This window comes from Dendrobates tinctorius, unplaced genomic scaffold (genome assembly GCF_039654945.1).
Source record: "Dendrobates tinctorius isolate UK_male_01 unplaced genomic scaffold, ASM3965494v1 ptg000070l, whole genome shotgun sequence".
In the NCBI taxonomy this organism is placed as follows: domain Eukaryota; kingdom Metazoa; phylum Chordata; class Amphibia; order Anura; family Dendrobatidae; genus Dendrobates; species Dendrobates tinctorius.
This window is the reverse complement of record NW_027361738.1, coordinates 86,817,072-86,836,163: the sequence shown is the minus strand read 5'-3', so window position 1 is coordinate 86,836,163 and position 19,092 is coordinate 86,817,072. Positions and strand designations below refer to the sequence as shown.

Sequence of the window (19,092 nt, the reverse complement as noted above, 5' to 3'; positions counted from 1 at the left end):
TTAAAGTTGTACATACACTTTAATTCAATTCTGTTACTGTGTGATCACATTTGATTATATGTATTTTAATTTAACATTTTTAAATTCACCAAAAGATCAGGGGACCCCAAAACCAAATTTCATTATTAATTAGGGTCCCTGTAATATTTGACCTATTATGTTAAATCTTTGCTTCTTAACGACTTAATCTACATTCACGGGGTGAGCAAATCCCAATCAAAAAGCAAACGCCTGAGACTCCCTGACTGGTGCTGACGCTGGTTTGGGGCTGATGGTCCAGGGGGTCCACTACAACCTCTTGTTCCCCAGATTGCACTGTATAAGGGACAGAACCACATAAAGGTAATCGCACATAAAGGAGAACTAAAGATCTAAAAATTCTCATGATTGCGGAACAAAAGGTGAAGAAACGCTGATACATTGTAACAGATGACGGCAATGTATCTAATCACCGCTCTCCTCTCCCGTATCCGCTAATGGCTTTAGGTGGCTTTAGTGGTAGTGGATGATGGCTGAAATCTAGGAAGGTAGAGTCCAAATTTGCTTTCAATTCCTGCAAAAGTCGCCACTGCTAGTCTATATCCGCCGACATGGTCGGGATTCGGTGCAGGCAGCGTGATGCGGGACTTTGGGACCGGCTCTGAACCGGCTGGTTTCCTGGAACAGAGAAAAAAATAAATACTGTGTTAGAACATGGAACTTCCAAAATCTGAAGAGAGTTCCCCCCTACGGATTTTTCTTTTTTTTTTTACATCAGTGTAGCCATATTACACCCTTTGTTTGCCGATGGAGTTGTATTTTTGCTTTTTACTTGTGCCATTTTGGGGTACATGAAGGGGCCGATGCACTGAGACTGGCAGAGTCACGGTGCCACTAATTCAGTCTCGCTGGAGGAGAAGGCGCTAAAAGGCCCACAACACTTAATGACTTCATCGCACCTTCCGGAGTGGCGTCCGTATCCCTCTGGAGTTTTGTGTGCCTCCATCCTCTGAGCCAAAAGTTGTAACATGTTTGTGCAGTTCTGCGTTGCGAAAATTTTGGCGACTTTTCACAGCTTTTACGCCAGTTTTCTGCAAACCGGCTCCATAAGTTTACCGATTGATTACCAGTTCTAAACTTCCCTTTGAGGGCGAATACCAAAAACCAGAGCAATACCGCAATTTTTGTTTTTTTCTTTTTTTAATTTTGGTTTTATGTCATTCAGCACACAGTGTAAATGACCCGTTTGGTTTCACGGAATAAATGTAACATATATAATTCTTATAGTTTTTTTTTTTTAAAGCTATTAATACTTTTACGTGTCTTTGTGCTATAGCAACCTATTCCTAGCCCGCCATGCGAGGAGGGAGCTCTCTCCTTTCTAGCCCCTTAGATACCATGTTTGTGTTTGACAGAAGCATTTAAGGGGTGCAAGGTTGTGTGTACCGGCTCTGATCCTGCCGCCGATACTGAGGATGCCCCGATTGCATCGGTAAGATCAACCTAATAAAAACGTACGTTGTGGGAACAAGCACCCGACCAAGATGGACATTTTCATCACAGATCAAGAAAAGGTTATAATAGATTCTTAAACAATAAAAATTCTTAAAAGATAAAAAAGGTAAAACAGTCGGTACTGAGAAGCTCGTATCGGTGTTTTCAGCTCCCGTGTAAAATAATGCGTCTCCACGGATAAAGATTAAAATCCAGTGTAATCTTCTCCTACGGGCTTATTCCCTTCACTTTTTGGCAGTATACATTTGGCAGTTTAGTGCGGAAAAGATGGAAGGGAGTCACCCATAATAAGGCTGCAAAGAAGCTGTGTACACAAAACGGTAAGACAAACAAGACGGCAACAAGAACCCCACAACTTCACTAAACTGCACATCGGAAATAGCCAGCTCTTCACTAGAACCGACGCAGCCCAGTAACGTCGCCCTATGGTGTACGAGGGGCTGCCCGATGTGTGCCGAGTATGATCAATTCATCGAGGATATAAAGCGGAAGGTGTGGTGATCAAAGACCATGGAAGGAATGGAGGAAAAAAGGAAAAAAAAAAAAGCATCAATAAGAAAACTAAAAACGCAATAAAAGGCAAAAAACTTACACTCCACCAAAATCCACGTAGAACCATCGCTGCAATAACTCATAGGTCACCAGAGTCACGCCAAACTGTGGAGAGGACCTGAACACACGGGCTGCAAGATGACAGAACGCAAGACACATAAGGAAACCGGCATGTGCAAGATCAAGCCGGGAATAACAGACGGATAGGAGGACAGACTGGTAAAAAACAGATAGTGGGTCAGAGATAATCAGATCACCATCTGCCCGATCCCCAATCTGATCTCACACCTACTTATCTGACCCACTCTTATCTCCCACCTATTTATCTGATCGTCTATCTGATCCACCTGTTTATCTGACCCCACTTATACGATCACCTGATTCCCACCTGATTTTTTTTTCTATTTTTCTGACTCCACTATTTATCTGATCTCCTGCCTCTTTATTGCATCATGTAACTAATTTCCTGCCTACTTACTGGATCATCAATATGAACTCCTGCCTACTTATTGAATCATTTATCTGATATCCTGCCTACTTACTGGATCATCTATCTGATCTCCTGCCAATTGACTGGATTATCCATCTGATCTCCTGCCTACTTACTGGATCATCAATATGATCTCCTGCCTTCTTATTGGATCATTCATCTGATCTCCTGCCAATTGATTGGATTATCCATCTGATCTCCTGCCTACTTACTGGATCATCTATCTGATCTCCTGCCTTCTTATTGGATCATCTATCTGATCTCCTGCCTTCTTATTGGATCATCTATCTGATCTTCAACCTATTTATCTGATCATGTATCTGATCTCCTGTCTGATCCAGTATTTTGTCGGATCTCCCACCTATAACTGATCTAGTGGATCCATATAGATGTGAATTTCTTACCTCCGGCGCCTTTCCATAACGCCCGATGTCCTTCCTCTCGCAGGATTTTCCGGAAGCAGTCTATGACTCCAGAATAAGTGGTCTGACCAGCCCGTGCAGCGACCTGTAGTCGAGTCTTAATGACATCAGCGGGGGTCACTAGTGAAGCCGCCGGCATACCTGTAGACCAAACCACAACCAACATTTTGATCTCACAACGGCACAGCTCAAAGTAAATATCTCAGCTACTTCGTTTCCATAAATACCCAATAAACGCAAAGGGTCTACAGGGGGCTCCAAATAACACTGCACCATCCAGCAGCTGATTCCTAGGACTTTTCAAGAGCCAAACACCTAATTAGCTGCTTTATAGGGAGTCTTAACTTTCATAAGGCGTCCGGTTGAGACACCTCTTTAAAGAGACATTTCCCACCATGAAAGTTGTAATCTTCTGTCCCACTGGCCCCTGCCTTTTGTAGTCCTGGCTACGCATCGTTTACACAGTGCCTTGTTTAGTGGCCTTGGTTTGTGAAACATGAACTTCAGTTTCTACCAGTAAAATTAGCCATTGTAGGGCTCATACTGGTCATCTGCTGGCTTTTTATGACTGGTTATAAGACGAGAGATCCCAACATTTGTTATTTAGAACAAAAATGATCGGAGACTTTCTGTGGGAGCTATATTGATGGCCATACTGGTTGTCAACCCTCTCTCCCCGAAGTACAAAACCTCTACGGTAATAGCTAAAAGTAATTTTAAAGGGATGCTCCTATGAAAAGTACAGTTTCTTATGTGTTTAAGGAATGTTATGCGTCAGTCTCACGTCTGTTCTTTACATAGGAGATCTACCATGCGAAAGCTGCTGCATATGAGCCGTCTGAAGCCAGATTCAGAAACACATCTCCATGGGTCAATGGCTATAAATCTGGTTAATGTCTACCGAAAGTCTGAGATCATTCATCTCACATAATTGCTACGAAAGATAGCACGGCATGTAATAATGTGCACAAATATGCAGTCCATCGCAAGCCCTCTCCAAATGGTGAACAGCCTCCATTCCCCGGCATATTGCACCAGAAGGTCCTGCAAAAGTCAAGAATTGTTGACCACCTTTTACCAAAGCTGGGAGAGTCCATCCGGCTCTTGGGTTTTGCTACTTTGGCATCCACCTGAAGTCAAACGTTTTGACGCCCCTTGAAGGAGGAAGCCAAGGTTGCAATAAGATGAGGAGTTCTATGGGGGATTGTGAGTGGCCATCAAATACCAGAAGGACAGCCGCATGTAGAAAGTAAATAAGGATGAAACATCCAAAAGAAACTAAGAATTCCCCAATATTTGTAGCAAAAAAAACGAAAACAGGAAAATAAGGTTATGGCACTCAAAGCAAAGGTGAAGCGTGTGCAAAAGTGCCTTTGATTAGTGTGATCTTGTCCCCATGGTCATCAGTCCTGGGGCACTTATGTCCCTCATGCTTTCAAAACCAAACTACTTGTAAAGTCAAAAAAACTTTCTGCTTGAGGTCTATTGTATGAGCCTATCTAAGGGGACTCCTCATCTCCACAACTTTTTTACTTTTTTAGATTCCAGTAGATAAAAGAAATAAGAAAATAGAATTATAGAATGAGTCTTTAATATTTTTGGCAATCGTATGATCCGAAGAGCAGTAGAGAACTCCGAAATATGAGTGACCTCATGTTTCCCAACAGGATATTATCTCATGGTAAGAAGTGTGCCATCATCTCGAGGGTTTTAAAAAAAAAAATAAAAAAAACTAAACCCCAAAAAAACTAAATTAAAGGATAGGAAAGGATACTTAATGATTTTCCTTATCCGCCCCGAGAAATAAAAGAAATCCTATGATGGGATATCCGTGCCCATTGAGCTACTTCGACCATTACTCCGTGGATGGTATACCACCCTGGCGATAACATAGAAAGCTCATCACCCCCGCCAATGAACGAAACTTCGCTTTCAAAAATCCAGCTCCACACAATCCCCAACATGTCTGATGATTAAACTCAGATTTTTGGGAGGTGAAAGCTCCTTGGCCTTTTGCTTTTTTTCTTTTCACGCCTCTTTGTGGCTACTGGCAAGGAACACACAGCGAGCTGAAAAGCAAAGTCTTCAAACTCACCACCGCGGCCGCCACCACTTTACCCACAGGCTCGCGCAAGCATGACTGTCTGCCACCACCTTAAATAACCCTATGTAAACTCTGCATCCCTGCAAAGAAACATTTCTGTGCAAAACCAGCAAACCAAAATACAGCTAGGATTTCAGGAGGGAGGGTAGGAAGGAATCCCACCAAAACTTTCATCTCTCCCGATGCATTCGATTTGCACAGCGCGGGCCCCTCGCTCACATGTCTTACCGTGGCACACAATATCCATGTAGGTGGGTCGCATTCAGTCTACATTAGATGGAAATGAAGAACACATGGCCGAGCGCTTGGAAATTAGCATGCAGACCGAACAGGCTTTACCAAACACACTTTCTACATAAAGTCGTTGGCAGCTACTTAAGAGAATCTACACCTTTGATTGACACGATCAGTAAATGCAACATTTAGGATCTTGTAATAGGTCTTGTTTTTACTTGGAAACCACCAAAAAGCTGGCTACTTACAGATAATTTCAGATGAGCCAGTTCATTTTCATCGACGAAGCATCTCTGCCCTGATGAACCAGAACCCTACATTATACTGATGGGGATCAAAAATGGAGTCACAACAGTCTACAGAAATCCATGATAATATTTCAAGGCTCTATAACGAGTCAGACACTGACTTACAAAAGTAGCTACCCATAACCATCTCCATCACGGTCTTTCTTCTGGATGGGACCTATTTTGAAGCTCTGGCATTTACTAGACCTGAGATGATGCGGGCTGAGGATGCTGGTGGCAGAAACGAAGATTGCCTTGGTCCAAATGCCAACGAGTCCATAGCTGGTTCTTGACCGACACATCATTTCTTTCTTAGAATCCTAGAATGTTAGAGTTGGAAGGGACCTTCAGGGTCACTGTGTCCAACCCCCTGCTCAATGCAGGATTCACTAAACCATCCCAGACAGATGTCTGTCCAGCCTCTGTTTGAAGACTCCCATTGTAGGAGTACTCACAACCTCTCATGGCAGCCTCTTCCACTCATTGATAACACTCACTGGCAAAACTGAAATCTGTGCACAGAAAAAATTGCCCAGGTTCCACTGAGATTTCAACTCAGATCACTGGATTCAAAGTCCAGAATGCTAACCATTGCACCATGGAACCAGAAGTTCTTGCTTGAGATAGTCCTACTCTCATATTATTATGCATTTATATAGCGCCATTTATTCCATGGCGCTTTACATGTGAAAAGGGGAAATATAGACAATATAATAAACATGTGTAAGACAAGGGACACACAAGTACATAAGGAGAGGGGACCCTGCCCACGAGGGCTCACGTCTACAGGAATGGGTGAGGATACAGTAGGAGAGGGTAGAGGAGGTCGTGCGGTAGTTCAGTAGACCGAGGATCATTGCAGGCTGTAGGCTTGTCGGAACAGGTGGGTCTACAGGTTCTTCTTGAAGGTTTCCGTTGATGGTGAGAGTCTGATGTGTTGCGGCAGAGAGTTCCAGAGTATGGGGGAAGCACGGGAGAAGTCTTGTATGCGGTTTTGGGAAGAAGAGATGAGAGGGGAGTAGAGAAAGAGATCTTGAGATGATCGAAGGTTGCGTGCGGGTAGGTACATAGAGACCATGTCACAGATGTATGGAGGAGACAGGTTGTGGATGGCTTTGTATGTCATGGTTAGGGTTTTGAATTGGAGCCTCTGGGCAATAGGAAGGCAGTGAAGGGCCTGGCATAGGGGGGAGGCTGGGGAATAGCAGGGAGACAGGGGGATTAGTCGGGCAGCAGAGTGTAGGATGGACTGGAGCGGAGCCAGAGTGCTAGAGGGGAGGCCAGAGAGTAGGAGGTTGCAGTAGTCGAGCCGGGAGATAAGGGTGTGCACTAGTGTTTTTGTGGTTTCGAGGTTGAGGAATGAGCGGATCCGGGAAATATTTTTGAGTTTGAGGTGGCAGGAGGCGGCGAGGGCTTGGATATGTGGTTTGAAAGAATGCAGGGTCGAGGATCACCCCAAAACACCGAGCGTGCGGGACTGGGGAAAGAAAGCAGCCATTGACATTGATGGATAGGTCTGGTGGAGGGGTAGAGTGAGATGGGGGAAAGATGATGAATCCTGTTTTGTCCATGTTCAGTTTGAGAAAGTGAGCAGAGAAGGTGGTTGAGGTAGCAGACAGGCATTGTGGAATTTCAGTCAGTAAGGAGGCAAGTTTGGGTCCAGATAGGTAGATCTGCGTGTCATCGGCATAGAGATGATACTGCAAACCGTAGGATTCTATGAGCTGTCCCAAGCCAAAGGTGTAGATGGAGAATAGTAGGGGTCCTAGGACAGAGCCTTGAGGAACACCAACAGACAGGGGGGTGAGGTGAGGAGGTGGTGTGTGAGAGGGAGACACTAAATGTTCGGTCTGTTTGATATGATGAGATCCAGGATAGGGCCAAGTCTGTGATGCCAAGAGATGAGAGAGTCTGTAGCAGGAGGGAATGGTCTACGGTGTCGAAAGCAGAGGACAGGTCCAAGAGAAGGAGGACATGAGTGTCGCTTGCTCTTGGCGGTTAGTAAGTCGTTAGTGACGTTAGGGCAGTTTCAGTTGAGTGATCCGGTCGGAAGCCAGATTGTAACCGGTCAAAGAGGGAACAGGAGGAGAGGTGGGAGGACAGTTCAAGATATACATGTAGTTTTGAGGCGTAAGGAAGAGGAGATATCGGGCGATAGACAAAGGATGGATCAAGGGAGGGCTTTTTGAGGATGGGTGTGATTGAGGCATGTTTGAAGTATAAGGGAAAGACACCATTTGTAAGTGAAAGGTTGAAGAGGTGTGTTAGAGATGGGATGAAGACTGTGGTCAAGTTAGGGATGAGGTGAGACGGGAGTGGGTCGAGGGCACAAGTGGTGAGGTGTGATCTTGACAGAATGGTGGAGAGCTGATCTTCTGTCATGGTGGAGAAGCTGGCTTTTGCAGGACAGGGCTGAGCAGCTAAGAGGGACATTGGGGGCTGCGGGCCAAAGTTTTGTCTGATCCTGTCGATCTTCTGCTTAAAGGAGGAGGCAAAGTCTTCAGCAGAAATGAGAGGAGGGGGAGGACGTGCTGTGGGACGGAGTAGAGAATTGAAAGTGTTGAAGAGTTGTTTAGGGTTGTGAGACAGGGAGGATATGAGCGATGCGAAGTCATAGACTTCTCTATCGTCATCAGTTTGTTACGCATGCGTATACCCTTTGAAAAGACAATCCCAGACAATGAAGTCATCTGCGTAGAATCTTGGCCAACAGAGGCAAGTCAGAGAAAGAGTGACCGATCAGTCAAAAAAATAGCGTCTGACAGGCAAGTAGGGAGGAGCACGGAAGGAAAGATGAAAGTGCAGTGTCCACCCAGCTGCACTTACAATTATAACTTTATGGCTGGATTTATCTGCAATTTGTAAATGAAATACTGCAAGCAAGATATGGATTTAATAAGCAAAGGCCCTTTAAACGCATGCCTTTAGTCAAGCGTGTAGTAACCAGATGAACGGCTCCCTTAAAGTCTTAACTTTTTTCAAGCCAGAACAAAAAGTGAACTGACGGCAGTAAGAAATTCCCAAGAAAGTCGATGTGGACGCACTTAAGAATTCACTGACCTAGTCGAGTTGATGGCAGTGCCAGAAAGAGCAGAGTAATCAGCGCCTTGTTTTTCCATATCTTCCATAGACTTCTCTATCGACTTTCATGGCCTGGAATGGTGGATGGGGGCAACGTTGTCCCAAAACGTAGCCATCTACATGCCTTGTGCATGTGTCATAAATTCGTGGGATTACACTTCTTAATAAACCTCCTCCATTCTATGCAACCTTTGTCCTGCGAGTAAACCGGCACGCGTGGTGGAAATGCCATCCCTACTGATTATTACTTCTGGATTCTACCTCCAATTCCAAAGCAAACAAGTCTCGGAACGAACCATGAAATCTTTTTCTTCTTGTAGTTTATTAAGTCCGTGAAGGTTTCAGCCAAACCAGCATGGTCTGGCTCCTCGTGCTCCAAACAACTGCAGTAAACAGCCGCACACACTGGAGACGATGCACATCTAAGGAGACGCGGAGCGGCGGGAAATAAAAATAGAGAGACCATCTATAATGTGTGGTCACGGGAAAACATGACAAGCAGCAAATTATTCCGTCAATCCAGCGCCCAAAGTAAGCTTGCAAGTCCGTCTGTGAGCAGCGACCACCGAGATGGACCGCGGTTAAACAAACCCAATCAACCTCCATTAATCCATCGTATGGAGAGCCGAGATTAAAATGTTCCAAGCGCCAGATTAACAAAAAGCTGCCCCAATCGTTCTGCAGTTTTAGAGGGTTTGTCCAAGTCCAAGACTTTTAGGACAAGTCTTTTTTTTTTTTTTTTAATCCTGCTCAGAAAAAATGATTATTAGATGCCCATCAGTTCCCATTGCTGCTGGAAAAAAAAAAGGGGTATTTTTAATCAGATAGCGGGGTCCGAAACTTTCATCCCGTAGTTGTCTTTTTCCGGTTTCATACTGAGTTACAACCTAAATGTCTGGAAGAGCAGATGTCAATCATATTGTCCTGGCCGGGGAGGACATATTACATTACAGTAAAAAGCCCAAAAAAACAGTATAGAAAAAAAAAAAAAAAGCAACTTTTTCCGTTCCTGCCTGCAGAATCTGAATGTATTGTATCCTATCTGTAGATGTGTTCGTTGCACCCGAACGTAGATTTCGCAGCGTTGTAGATCGCTCAGCTGACAAATGAAAAGCATAAAAGCCGCCTGTGAGACAGAACATCAAAAGGGGGAAATTATCTTGGTCTGCGATCACATCAGCAGCTTTCAAAGGGGACGGCTGAATCTCAGATTGTTTGGCTTGTCGATGTACGCTTGCATTTCACGTCGGCGCACGGGCTTCCATGTTAAAGGCTTGTTTTGTTCCAAATGGAACAGGTCGGGGAGTAGCCGATTCTAAAGACACTTGTATCTGATCGAGTCGTTGGGAAAAGGAACGCTTTATGGCTACCAGTGCTTTGAAATGGAAGCCTCAAGAAAAAAAAAAAAAAAAGTTTCCATGGTTTTACGTGATACTTTTATGGTCTCCATATAGTTGACTAAGTTCCTATAGAACATTTTTTTTTCTTTTATTACATTTCCAGTCCATTAGGAGCCATGTCTCTAGGTAGAACTTACTGAAAATGACTGGCAGTAAAAAAGTATAAGCGTATAATAAATATTTTTTTTTATGAAAGTATGATTACAAATGTTGCCATGAACTACGGGCAAAGTCATGGTCACAAAGAAGTTAGTGGGACTTAATGAATGGTGCGCCCTGATGCTCGGGTGATATCGGGTCCTGCGTCCATCCAAAGACAAAGTCCAAATACGGAATGGTTGAGTCTTCAATAATGCTGGAAATTTTGGCTAAAGATAGAAACCTCAGGAAAGCATGCTGCTATGTTCTACTAGACAGAGTAAGTTTTAGGGAAGGACGAGTTCTCACTTAGGCACTGTCACCCAAGCGCCACTGCAGTGCACGGCTCCCTACTATTTATCCGCTACATGCCGTGTCTCTTCCTGTTACAAAGAGTAAAGGTCCCATTACATAAATGAAGCTGGACAAAATAACCGATTTTAGCAGGATCAACCGACCATTTGATATGTAAGGGGGCCTTCTGACTCTTCCCAGATGTCGGGGTAGAAGGATTAGGCACGATGCAAGGTCAGTGCCAAACACTTCAATCTTCATGGGAGATTAGTGCGGATAGTCAGAAAAGGCGGCTGTTGGTTGGGCATTCTTGCATTTGCGGGTAGTCAGGAGAGGGTGCTGTTGGCAGAGTCACATATGGGGGTGTGAGATTTGGCGAAGAATTCATATGCAGAGGGAAGTCAGGAGCGGGGTCTGTCTGCCGAGCATTCATTTGTATCGTCGAAGTCAGGACCATTGGGTCAGAGGATGTCTGGAGTGGGGCGCTGACGGATGACCGTTTATGCATGTGGGGGAGTCGGGAGACACAAAGGGGTCTGAGCACAGTTCACTATTGGCTGAACTTTCGTACTTCGCGGTCACACATGCAGGGAGATCAGGAGAGGGGGCTGTTGGATGAGCGTTTGTACGTAGAGGCCAAGCGGTTACACGTGTGGGGAGCTCAGGAGAGGGGGCTGTTGACAGAACGTTCTTAGAATCATAGAATCGTAGAGTTGGAAGGGACCTCCTGGGCCATCTGGTACAACCCCCTGCTCAAAGCAGGATTCGCTAAATTATCCCAGTCAGATGTCTGTTGATGTCCAGCCTCTGTTTGAAGACTTCCATTGAAGGAGAACTCACCACTTCTCGTGGCAGCCTGTTCCACTCATTGATCACTCTGTCAAAAAGTTTTTTCTAATATCTAATCTGTGTCTCCTCCCATTCAGTTTCATCCCATTGCTTCTAGTCTTTCCTTGTGCAAATGAGAATAAAGTTGATCCTTCTACAATGTGACAGCCCTTTAGATATTTGTAGACAGCTATTAAGTCTCCTCTCAGTCTTCTCTTTTGCAAATTAAACAATCCCAAATCCTGCAATGTTTCCTCATAAGACAGGGTTTGCAGACCGGTCACCATTCTAGTTGCTCTTTTCTGAACTTGCTCCAGTTTGTTGATGTTTTGTTGATTTTTAAAATGTGGTGCCCAAAACTGGACACAATATTCCAGATGAGGTCTGACCAAAGAGGAGTAGAGGGAAATAATGACTTCATGTGATCTAGACTGTATGCTTCTGTTAATACATCCTAGAATTGCATTTGCCTTTTTTGCTGCTGCATCACACTGTTGACTCATATTCAGTCTGTGATCTATTAGTATACCCAAGTCTTTTTCACATGTGCTGTTGCTTAGCCCTATTCCTCCCATTCTGTATATGCTTTTTTCATTTTTATTGCCCAGATGTAGTACTTTGCATTTCTCCCTGTTAAAAACCATTCTGTTAGTTGCTGCCCACTTCTCCAGTTTATTTATATCTTTTTGAATCCTCTCTCTCTCTTCTCTAGTATTAGCTATCACTCCTAGCTTTGTGTCATCAGCAAATTTAATCAGTTTACCCTCAATTCCTTCTTCTAAATCATTGATAAAGATGTTGAACAATACAGGGCCCAGGACAGAGCCCTGTGGTACCCCACTTGAGACATTCTTCCAACTGGATGTGCAGCCATTTACGACCACTATTTGGGTCCGATCACTAAGCCTGTTATGAATCCACCTAACAGTTGTCTTGTCCATTCCATACTTAGTCATTTTTTCAATAAGGATTGTGTGAGATACTTTGTCAAATGCTTTGCTTAAGTCAAGATATACTATATCTACAGCATTTCCTTGATCCACCCAATCAGTGATTCTGTCATAGAAGGAAATTAAGTTAGTCTGACATGACTTATTAGTTACAAACCCATGCTGACTCTGTTTAATCACTTCATTCTTATCTTTCGAAGAGGCCAAGCGGTCACACGTGTGTGGAGCTCAGGAGAGGGGGCTGTTGGCTGAGCTTTCGTGCATTTGGCAGTGTCTGAAGAAGGGGCTGTTGGTGAGCATTCAATCGGCCTCAGGTTGGCTACAGTAATGTGTGTAGTCAGTCACCCACCCAGATTAACCACTGTACACTAATCACCGTTCTGAGCAAGATCCATCCTGGAGATCAGACCTGCCAAGCTGCCATGGTGACCCATTGGTACCCTACAATGTGGCTTATAGACTGAGCCTGTTCTCTTTCAAGACACTCAAGATGCCATCATTATTGACTATACCATGAAAGAGGTCATGAGCTAGGATCAAAGTTAAAGTAGCACTCCAGGGTTTTTATTTTCTTTGCCTAATTCCATCATTTGTCCCCTACTATATATGTATTTCAGCTTCTAGTACCTTACGCGGCTTATTAACCAGGAATTCATGGTGTACTTAGTCTCAGCTAGGTCACGTGATCTCCTGGTAACCCCCTAATTAATACATTATTACTTGTACTCTGGAGGAGTCGCTTTTTCCTATAGGATGAAACAGAATGCAATGTACAAAACACACATTCCACGGGAGCAAGGGATGGGAACAACGATCACAGCTTATGATGAGCATTATACAGCTACTATTAGGCCATTTTCACATGTACAGTAATCAGCAGATAGAACGGTTCCGGAAGCAAGTTTTTCGTCCAACAAAAATAAAAAAACATCTTGACCTGTAGTTTTTTTATTAATTTTTTTTTTTTACATTGAAGTCTATAGAAAACTCATCAGTTAACTGATGATTACTAGACCTCTGAACATAGCCTTACAGTACAGCCTCTCTTAGGGGTACTTAAACAAGAGGCTGAACTATACAAAGTTAAGTGCTGACGATCAGGTGGATTAGGGATAGGGCAAAAGTCTAAAACTAATAAACTCTCTGGCAGTGAAAGAGTTAACTTTCCGTACCTATATACCAGTAAGTCATGACAGTGCACCTCTCTCTATGGCGCTGGGACCTGCTGCACCTTCCTGCCTCCCGATAACGCCCCCATCACTACATTTATCAGCACAGATCCAGAAAAGGGAGCCATGTAAACTCCAAAGCTTATTTTGTGTTGCTCCAGTAAAAATCTATCAAAATATGTGAAGAATGTAAGAGGAGACCACCCATCACTGCGGCGTACCTGCACGAAACAGCCATCGCCGGCAGCAGCTGGGGAAATGCTGCACGCAGGGCGAGAAAGACGACGGTCCTGGAGCATGGAGAGCGCTTCATCTGGATCTGGAACTGGCTTCCAGATCTGACTGTGGTGGTGAAATTTACAATCTCACACCCCTGTGGAGACACGCGCGCCATCGACGGGTATCGTGCAAGTGTACAGTTAATTACAAGAGGACATGAGCACAGTAGCAGCTGATTGGGCACGGGGATTCGCAGGTGTCTGGGAGAGGGGTGGATAAATCGCCGCTGCAGCTTCACCGGGGTCCAGAGGTGGAGGGGACCCGCCGGCACCAGTGTCTATTTCAGCTGAATGAGAGTACGAGGATGCAAATTCAGCTGAAATGTATTGCAGCACAAGGAACCCGCCGGCTCCCTGCACGGAAATGCACAGATGCCAGCAGGTGGGGGCGCGTGGCAGTGACATCATGCACCATGGTGAGGACACGGAATTCAGCTGCCGGCTCCGGTGAGAGGACCCCGGGTGAGGCATGGCAGCGCTGGGGAAGGGGAGCATAATTGTGTCCGTTTCCTTATTTCTTTAATATATTTTAGAACAGAACCGAGGACATTCTGCCAGAAAGGGAGCCGGGGGGGGGCGGGGGAACACTACACCAGAAAGGGAACATTATAATAAAAAGACTGGAATGGTGCATAGTATACCAGAAAAGGGACCAGGATAAGGCACATTATACCAGGAAGGGGATCAGGTGTTGTACATAACGAGAGGGCACTATGCGATAAGGGAAGGTGCTGTACATAACAAGAGAGGGCACCATGTAATAAGAGACGGCAATGTAGTAATGAGAGGAGACTCTGTAATATATCTTTATCTGTAGCTTGGTCTCTATAAAAGGTAGAGGGGCATACTTCTTGCACAGGGGGCTCCAAGCTATTAAAAGGGAACCTGACGGCTGAAACACGTTGCCCCGTTCGTGGGCAGCAAGGCATGAGGCAGTAGTCGTGCGGTCTCAGCTGGGCATGTTGTACTCTGACACACTTCGGTGTAACAGAAAAACCTTTTAATAGCTGCTGAGCTGTACACTAGTCGGGCAGGCGGGCCCTGGCAGCTTCTCCCCATCCCTTGACTTAGATTGACAGGTCTCTGCCTACATGCAGGCCTAGGCAGAGACCTGGCAATCATGCTGCCCATGTATGTGGTAACATGTATCAGCTGACAAGTTCGATGTTAACATGTTTGCTGGGACTTCAACACTGCCACTACCTGAACTCAAAGGGGTAGTCCAGGATTACAAAAACATGGCTGTGTTTCAAAAACAGCACAACCGCTAACCATAGGTTTGGTCTGTTTTTTTCAACTCGGTCCCATTGAAGTGAATACAGCTGAGCTGCAATACCAAGCACGACCTATAGTCAAGGGGGGCGCTGTCTCTGAAAGAAAGCAGACCTTTTTTTCTAATCCTGGACATCCCCTTTAATATATGGCACTCATCAGGAGGAGAGCAGACAGGTTATTATTAAAGGAAATGTGGTAAGACACAAAATTATAATACATACCTGTGTCCCCATCTTAAAGGTTTTCTGAAGTCTAATTTTGAGTATTAGTATTTTTACTAAATCATTTAGAATGGGTTAAAAAAAAAATTTAAGGAGTTGTCCATTGCAGCTCACGACTGCTTCAGAAGCAAGTTGCATCGGAAAACTCCTTTAACATCTCGCCCGCCCCCGCATCTCCCCTTCCAACGCTGTTTAATTCCTCCTGCAGGGATGACATCCTACCATAGGGACATGTGACCAATAATTGGAGACATCTCACCCTCTCCGCCATACTGCCAGTGATTGGCTGCAGCGGTCATATGTCCCTGTTATGGGACATAATCGGTGCAACAGGAAATAACAGACGGTTGGGAGGACTGTGCAGCGCCTGAGCCGCTGCGGTGGTGGATCGATTTTATGTTGTTAACTTGTTGCAAGCTTTTTATTCGTAGGGGGAAAACCACTTTAAATGAGAACAAACGCGTTTCACTTACCGGCGATGGCTCCAGCTAAGAGGAGATACCCGGGGCTAACTCTGCCGTCCTCTCCGGCGAAGCCGCTTTTCATGTGTGCATAGCAGGGAAAGTATATGGCCGAAAAAGGAATATCCCGGAGAAAGCAAGCCTTGGCGCCCTGCGTAAGAGAAAAACCAAGACGGGTCAAGTACCGATCACTGGAGCAATTCTATAAAGGCCGCCAAGTCCCTGTCTGACGCTTAACACGTTAGCCCTGACAGGTGATGCTTGTGCCCTTACATATCAGGTTAATGTAGGGTAAACCGGACAATTTCGGTGGGACTGGCCGAACATCTCATTTGTATGGGGGATATTTCAAAGTTCCCCTGAATGAGAACGATTGGGCTGTTTGATGTCAACATGTCCGATCGTTTTGTCCTAAAAAGTAGTATCCCATTTCCCATCACCTCTGACCACAGCCGCCATTAGTGTTGTCCGGCAGCGACTTGTTCTCCTCCCCCTCTGCCAAATGTGCTTGTATGTGGGTAGTTAGGGTGGAATAATAATCTGTAGACTAATGTTGCGGCGTCACAGCCGACAGTCGCGTGACTGTGAAACAAAATTGTGCTTCCATTGGCTCAAAGGGGGTAGTCCGTGCGCCGGCTTGCGCAGGCTGTCGCACCCTAATGCATTAAACACATCAGCATCAATAATTTTACTTTCCGTGTTGTACAATTATTTTTTAGGGAGATTTTTCTATACATATACAATAAAAAACAAAATAATTTTTTTTTTTTTAAAAAAATTTGATACATTTAAAAAAAAAAAAAAAATCTAAAATGTGAAAAATGTAAAAAAAAAACACCGCTACAGCAATCACCACAATCCCTGCAAAAAATCCCGAAGATGTAAAATGAGGAAGGCAAAGATTTAAAAAAGTTTTAGCCAAGTTTTAAAAAAGTGCGTATGATATTGACATATATGGCACCATTTTTAATATACATATTTAAATAAAGAAAAAAAAAAAAAAAAAAAAAAAAAAAAAAGACAGTAACAGCCCCCTGCTCCTGACTTACAAAAACTATCATTCCCCTTTAATATGAAGTCTCTGTCCCATTGAACCCCCCTTCTCGGTGCCAATAAATCTCGCCGCTCGTCATCCCAGTGCACATAAAGAATGCGCCATCATTCATCCATAAATTTCCACCCCTCTATGTGGACACGTTTGTCCAATGAAAACAAAACTGATTTTTTTTTTTTTTTTTTTGCTATTACCGTGGATAAAGTGGAATGCAAACAAATCACAGCGAGGCATTAAATCTGAATTAATGATATAAAAAAAAAAAAAAAAAAAAAAAAAAAGCAAATAAAAAATAAGGCAGCGACTGCGGTTACGGGCCGCCACGTCAGGTGTCACCCATTGTGTTAAGCTGAGTTACGTCCCGGCTTCTGTTGGGAAATGACGAATGTCCGGCTGAGAGATCATTTATTAGGATGATGTAATAAACGTTAAAGTCGCGTTTAACCCTTTGCTTCCCCAGGTTCCTCCACGTGGGATGCACGGCCGGGGTTAACCCCTCCAGGCTCGGAGGGCTTTTCTTTAGCATGCTAATTTTTGCATATTCCGGAAAAAAAAAAAAAAAAAAAAAAAAAAAAAAAGTGTCCGTACCTGCAAAAAACAGCCATCTCTACAACAAGGGGAGAGTAATTACGCTCACAAAGGCACCTCTGTGTCGGGTTGGGCAGAAGGAGCCAGCGCGTCTGGGAGACGCAGGCTTAGCCCGGTCTCCTGCAGTGAATGCACATTGTCTCGTGCAAGAGGGAAAATGCCAGACGGGGAGGGAGAAAGCTTCATCTATAGAAGACAGAGGTGCACCTTGTCTGCTGGGGTTATTTAATGCTCCTGGCACCTGTATACGCTCCCACCCCCTCTTAAGCACTTTTTTTTTTTTTCTCCCCTTCCTTTCCCTTATATCTTACAGGGTCTAGAAATAATTGCCATTTGGAGTCAATGGCTGCAAACAATAGGCGGCAACTTCGCTCTGTGATTCAACAAGGCTGTCCACCTCCTCCGGCAAAATCAGGGATGTATAAACCCAAGGATTACCTGTGAAGGGGCGCAAGCGGGACGACCGATCGGGCACTAATAGATGAGGGGCGTTAAGGCCCATTTACATTATTGGCTGTGGTTTCTACAAGTTTATTATGAAGGAAGAGCAATTAAGTGGAAAGATAAAATTTACACTGAAACAAAATATTGACAAAACTGATGAGATTGAGAGAACCAGTATGATTTAAAGGGTTATTCTCTGATCTTCATAGATGGATATTTTTCAGTTAGAGCTTGTAATTTCGAGCACTTTTGCAATTTACGGCTTCTTAAAACTTACAGCCGTTTTTGAGTTTTTAACACTTTTGTTCTGTTTATATCTTTGTTGCCTAGGAGACCGACCACCGCTGCTGTCTAGCTTGTAAACTGGGATTAACTGCACCAGCAATTCTGGCATGGCTACAAAGCATTTCTTACAAGCTGAATAGAAAAGAGCTTGTGAGTAGAGGAGCAAATATCTTTGGTTCCCCGCTTATTCGTCAAGCTATAGCGCTTGCCGAATAAGCAACAGCGGGAACCCGGTTTCCTGGATCCCGCCGGCTGAACAGCTGATCGCCGCCGCAGCTGTATGTGTCGTGGCTGTGTCACCAGTATGCCGGGTTCCCTCTGTAGCCGATTCGGCAAGCAATACAGCTTGCCGAATAAGCGGGGAACCGAAGATATTCGCTCAGCTCTACTTTGTGAGCACTGTTATCGTTGTGCTGTCTAGCAGCGGTGGACGGTCTCCAAGGCAACAAAAACAAACAAAAAAGTGTTAATATCGCATCTCAAGAACGGCTGAAAATTTGAAGCAGCAGTAAATTACAAAAGTGCTTGTAATGTGCGCTAAGTATAGTAAAAAATAAAATAAAAAACAAAAAAAAAAAAATCTAAAACTTCAGGAATTATTTTTTTGGGTTGCCGCACATTCCCTCCAAAAACGCGATAAAAAAAAAAAAAGCGCAATCAAAGTGTAATTTATTCCAAAATATTATAAAAAAAAAAAAAATCTCCACGTGCAAAAAAAATAGACCTTTAATACAGCTCCAACTGGCAGAATAATAAAAAAAAAAAAATGACAAGTCTCAAAACGGCGACAAAAAGTTTTTTTCTTTTCCTTTTATTAAAGAGTTCCACATTTTGTTTATGCCTAAAGAATAAAAAAAACAAACAAATCTTGTACGTTTGGTGTAATTGTACCGTCATGTTAGCAGGTCAGATTTTACTGCAAAATGGACGATGCAAAAAGAAAGCCCAAAAAATAATGGTGGCTTTAAAAAAAAAAAAAAAAAAAAACCTTACAAAAAATATATACAAAAAGGGTTGAGCATAAACCGACTTAATGAAAAAAA

The 19,092-nt window shown here is 44.0% G+C and overlaps 1 protein-coding gene and 1 non-coding gene across 3 annotated transcripts in view; both read right to left on the bottom strand.

The window, feature by feature from the left end:
- The window catches only part of SLC25A13 (solute carrier family 25 member 13), a 125,394-nt gene continuing 106,302 nt past the window's right edge, over positions 1 to 19,092 (bottom strand). For both annotated transcript variants that reach the window (XM_073582087.1, XM_073582088.1), the window contains exons 15-18: positions 15,691 to 15,829; positions 2,941 to 3,099; positions 2,087 to 2,177; positions 1 to 657 (exon numbers count right to left, since the gene is read on the bottom strand). In XM_073582087.1, the coding sequence (XP_073438188.1) occupies positions 483 to 657; positions 2,087 to 2,177; positions 2,941 to 3,099; positions 15,691 to 15,829 (564 nt within the window). In that variant the 3' untranslated portion in view covers positions 1 to 482. The remainder of the gene's footprint in view (positions 658 to 2,086; positions 2,178 to 2,940; positions 3,100 to 15,690; positions 15,830 to 19,092) is intronic.
- On the bottom strand, positions 6,118 to 6,189 carry TRNAQ-UUG (transfer RNA glutamine (anticodon UUG)). The gene has a single exon. It is a non-coding gene; the product is annotated as a tRNA-Gln (tRNA).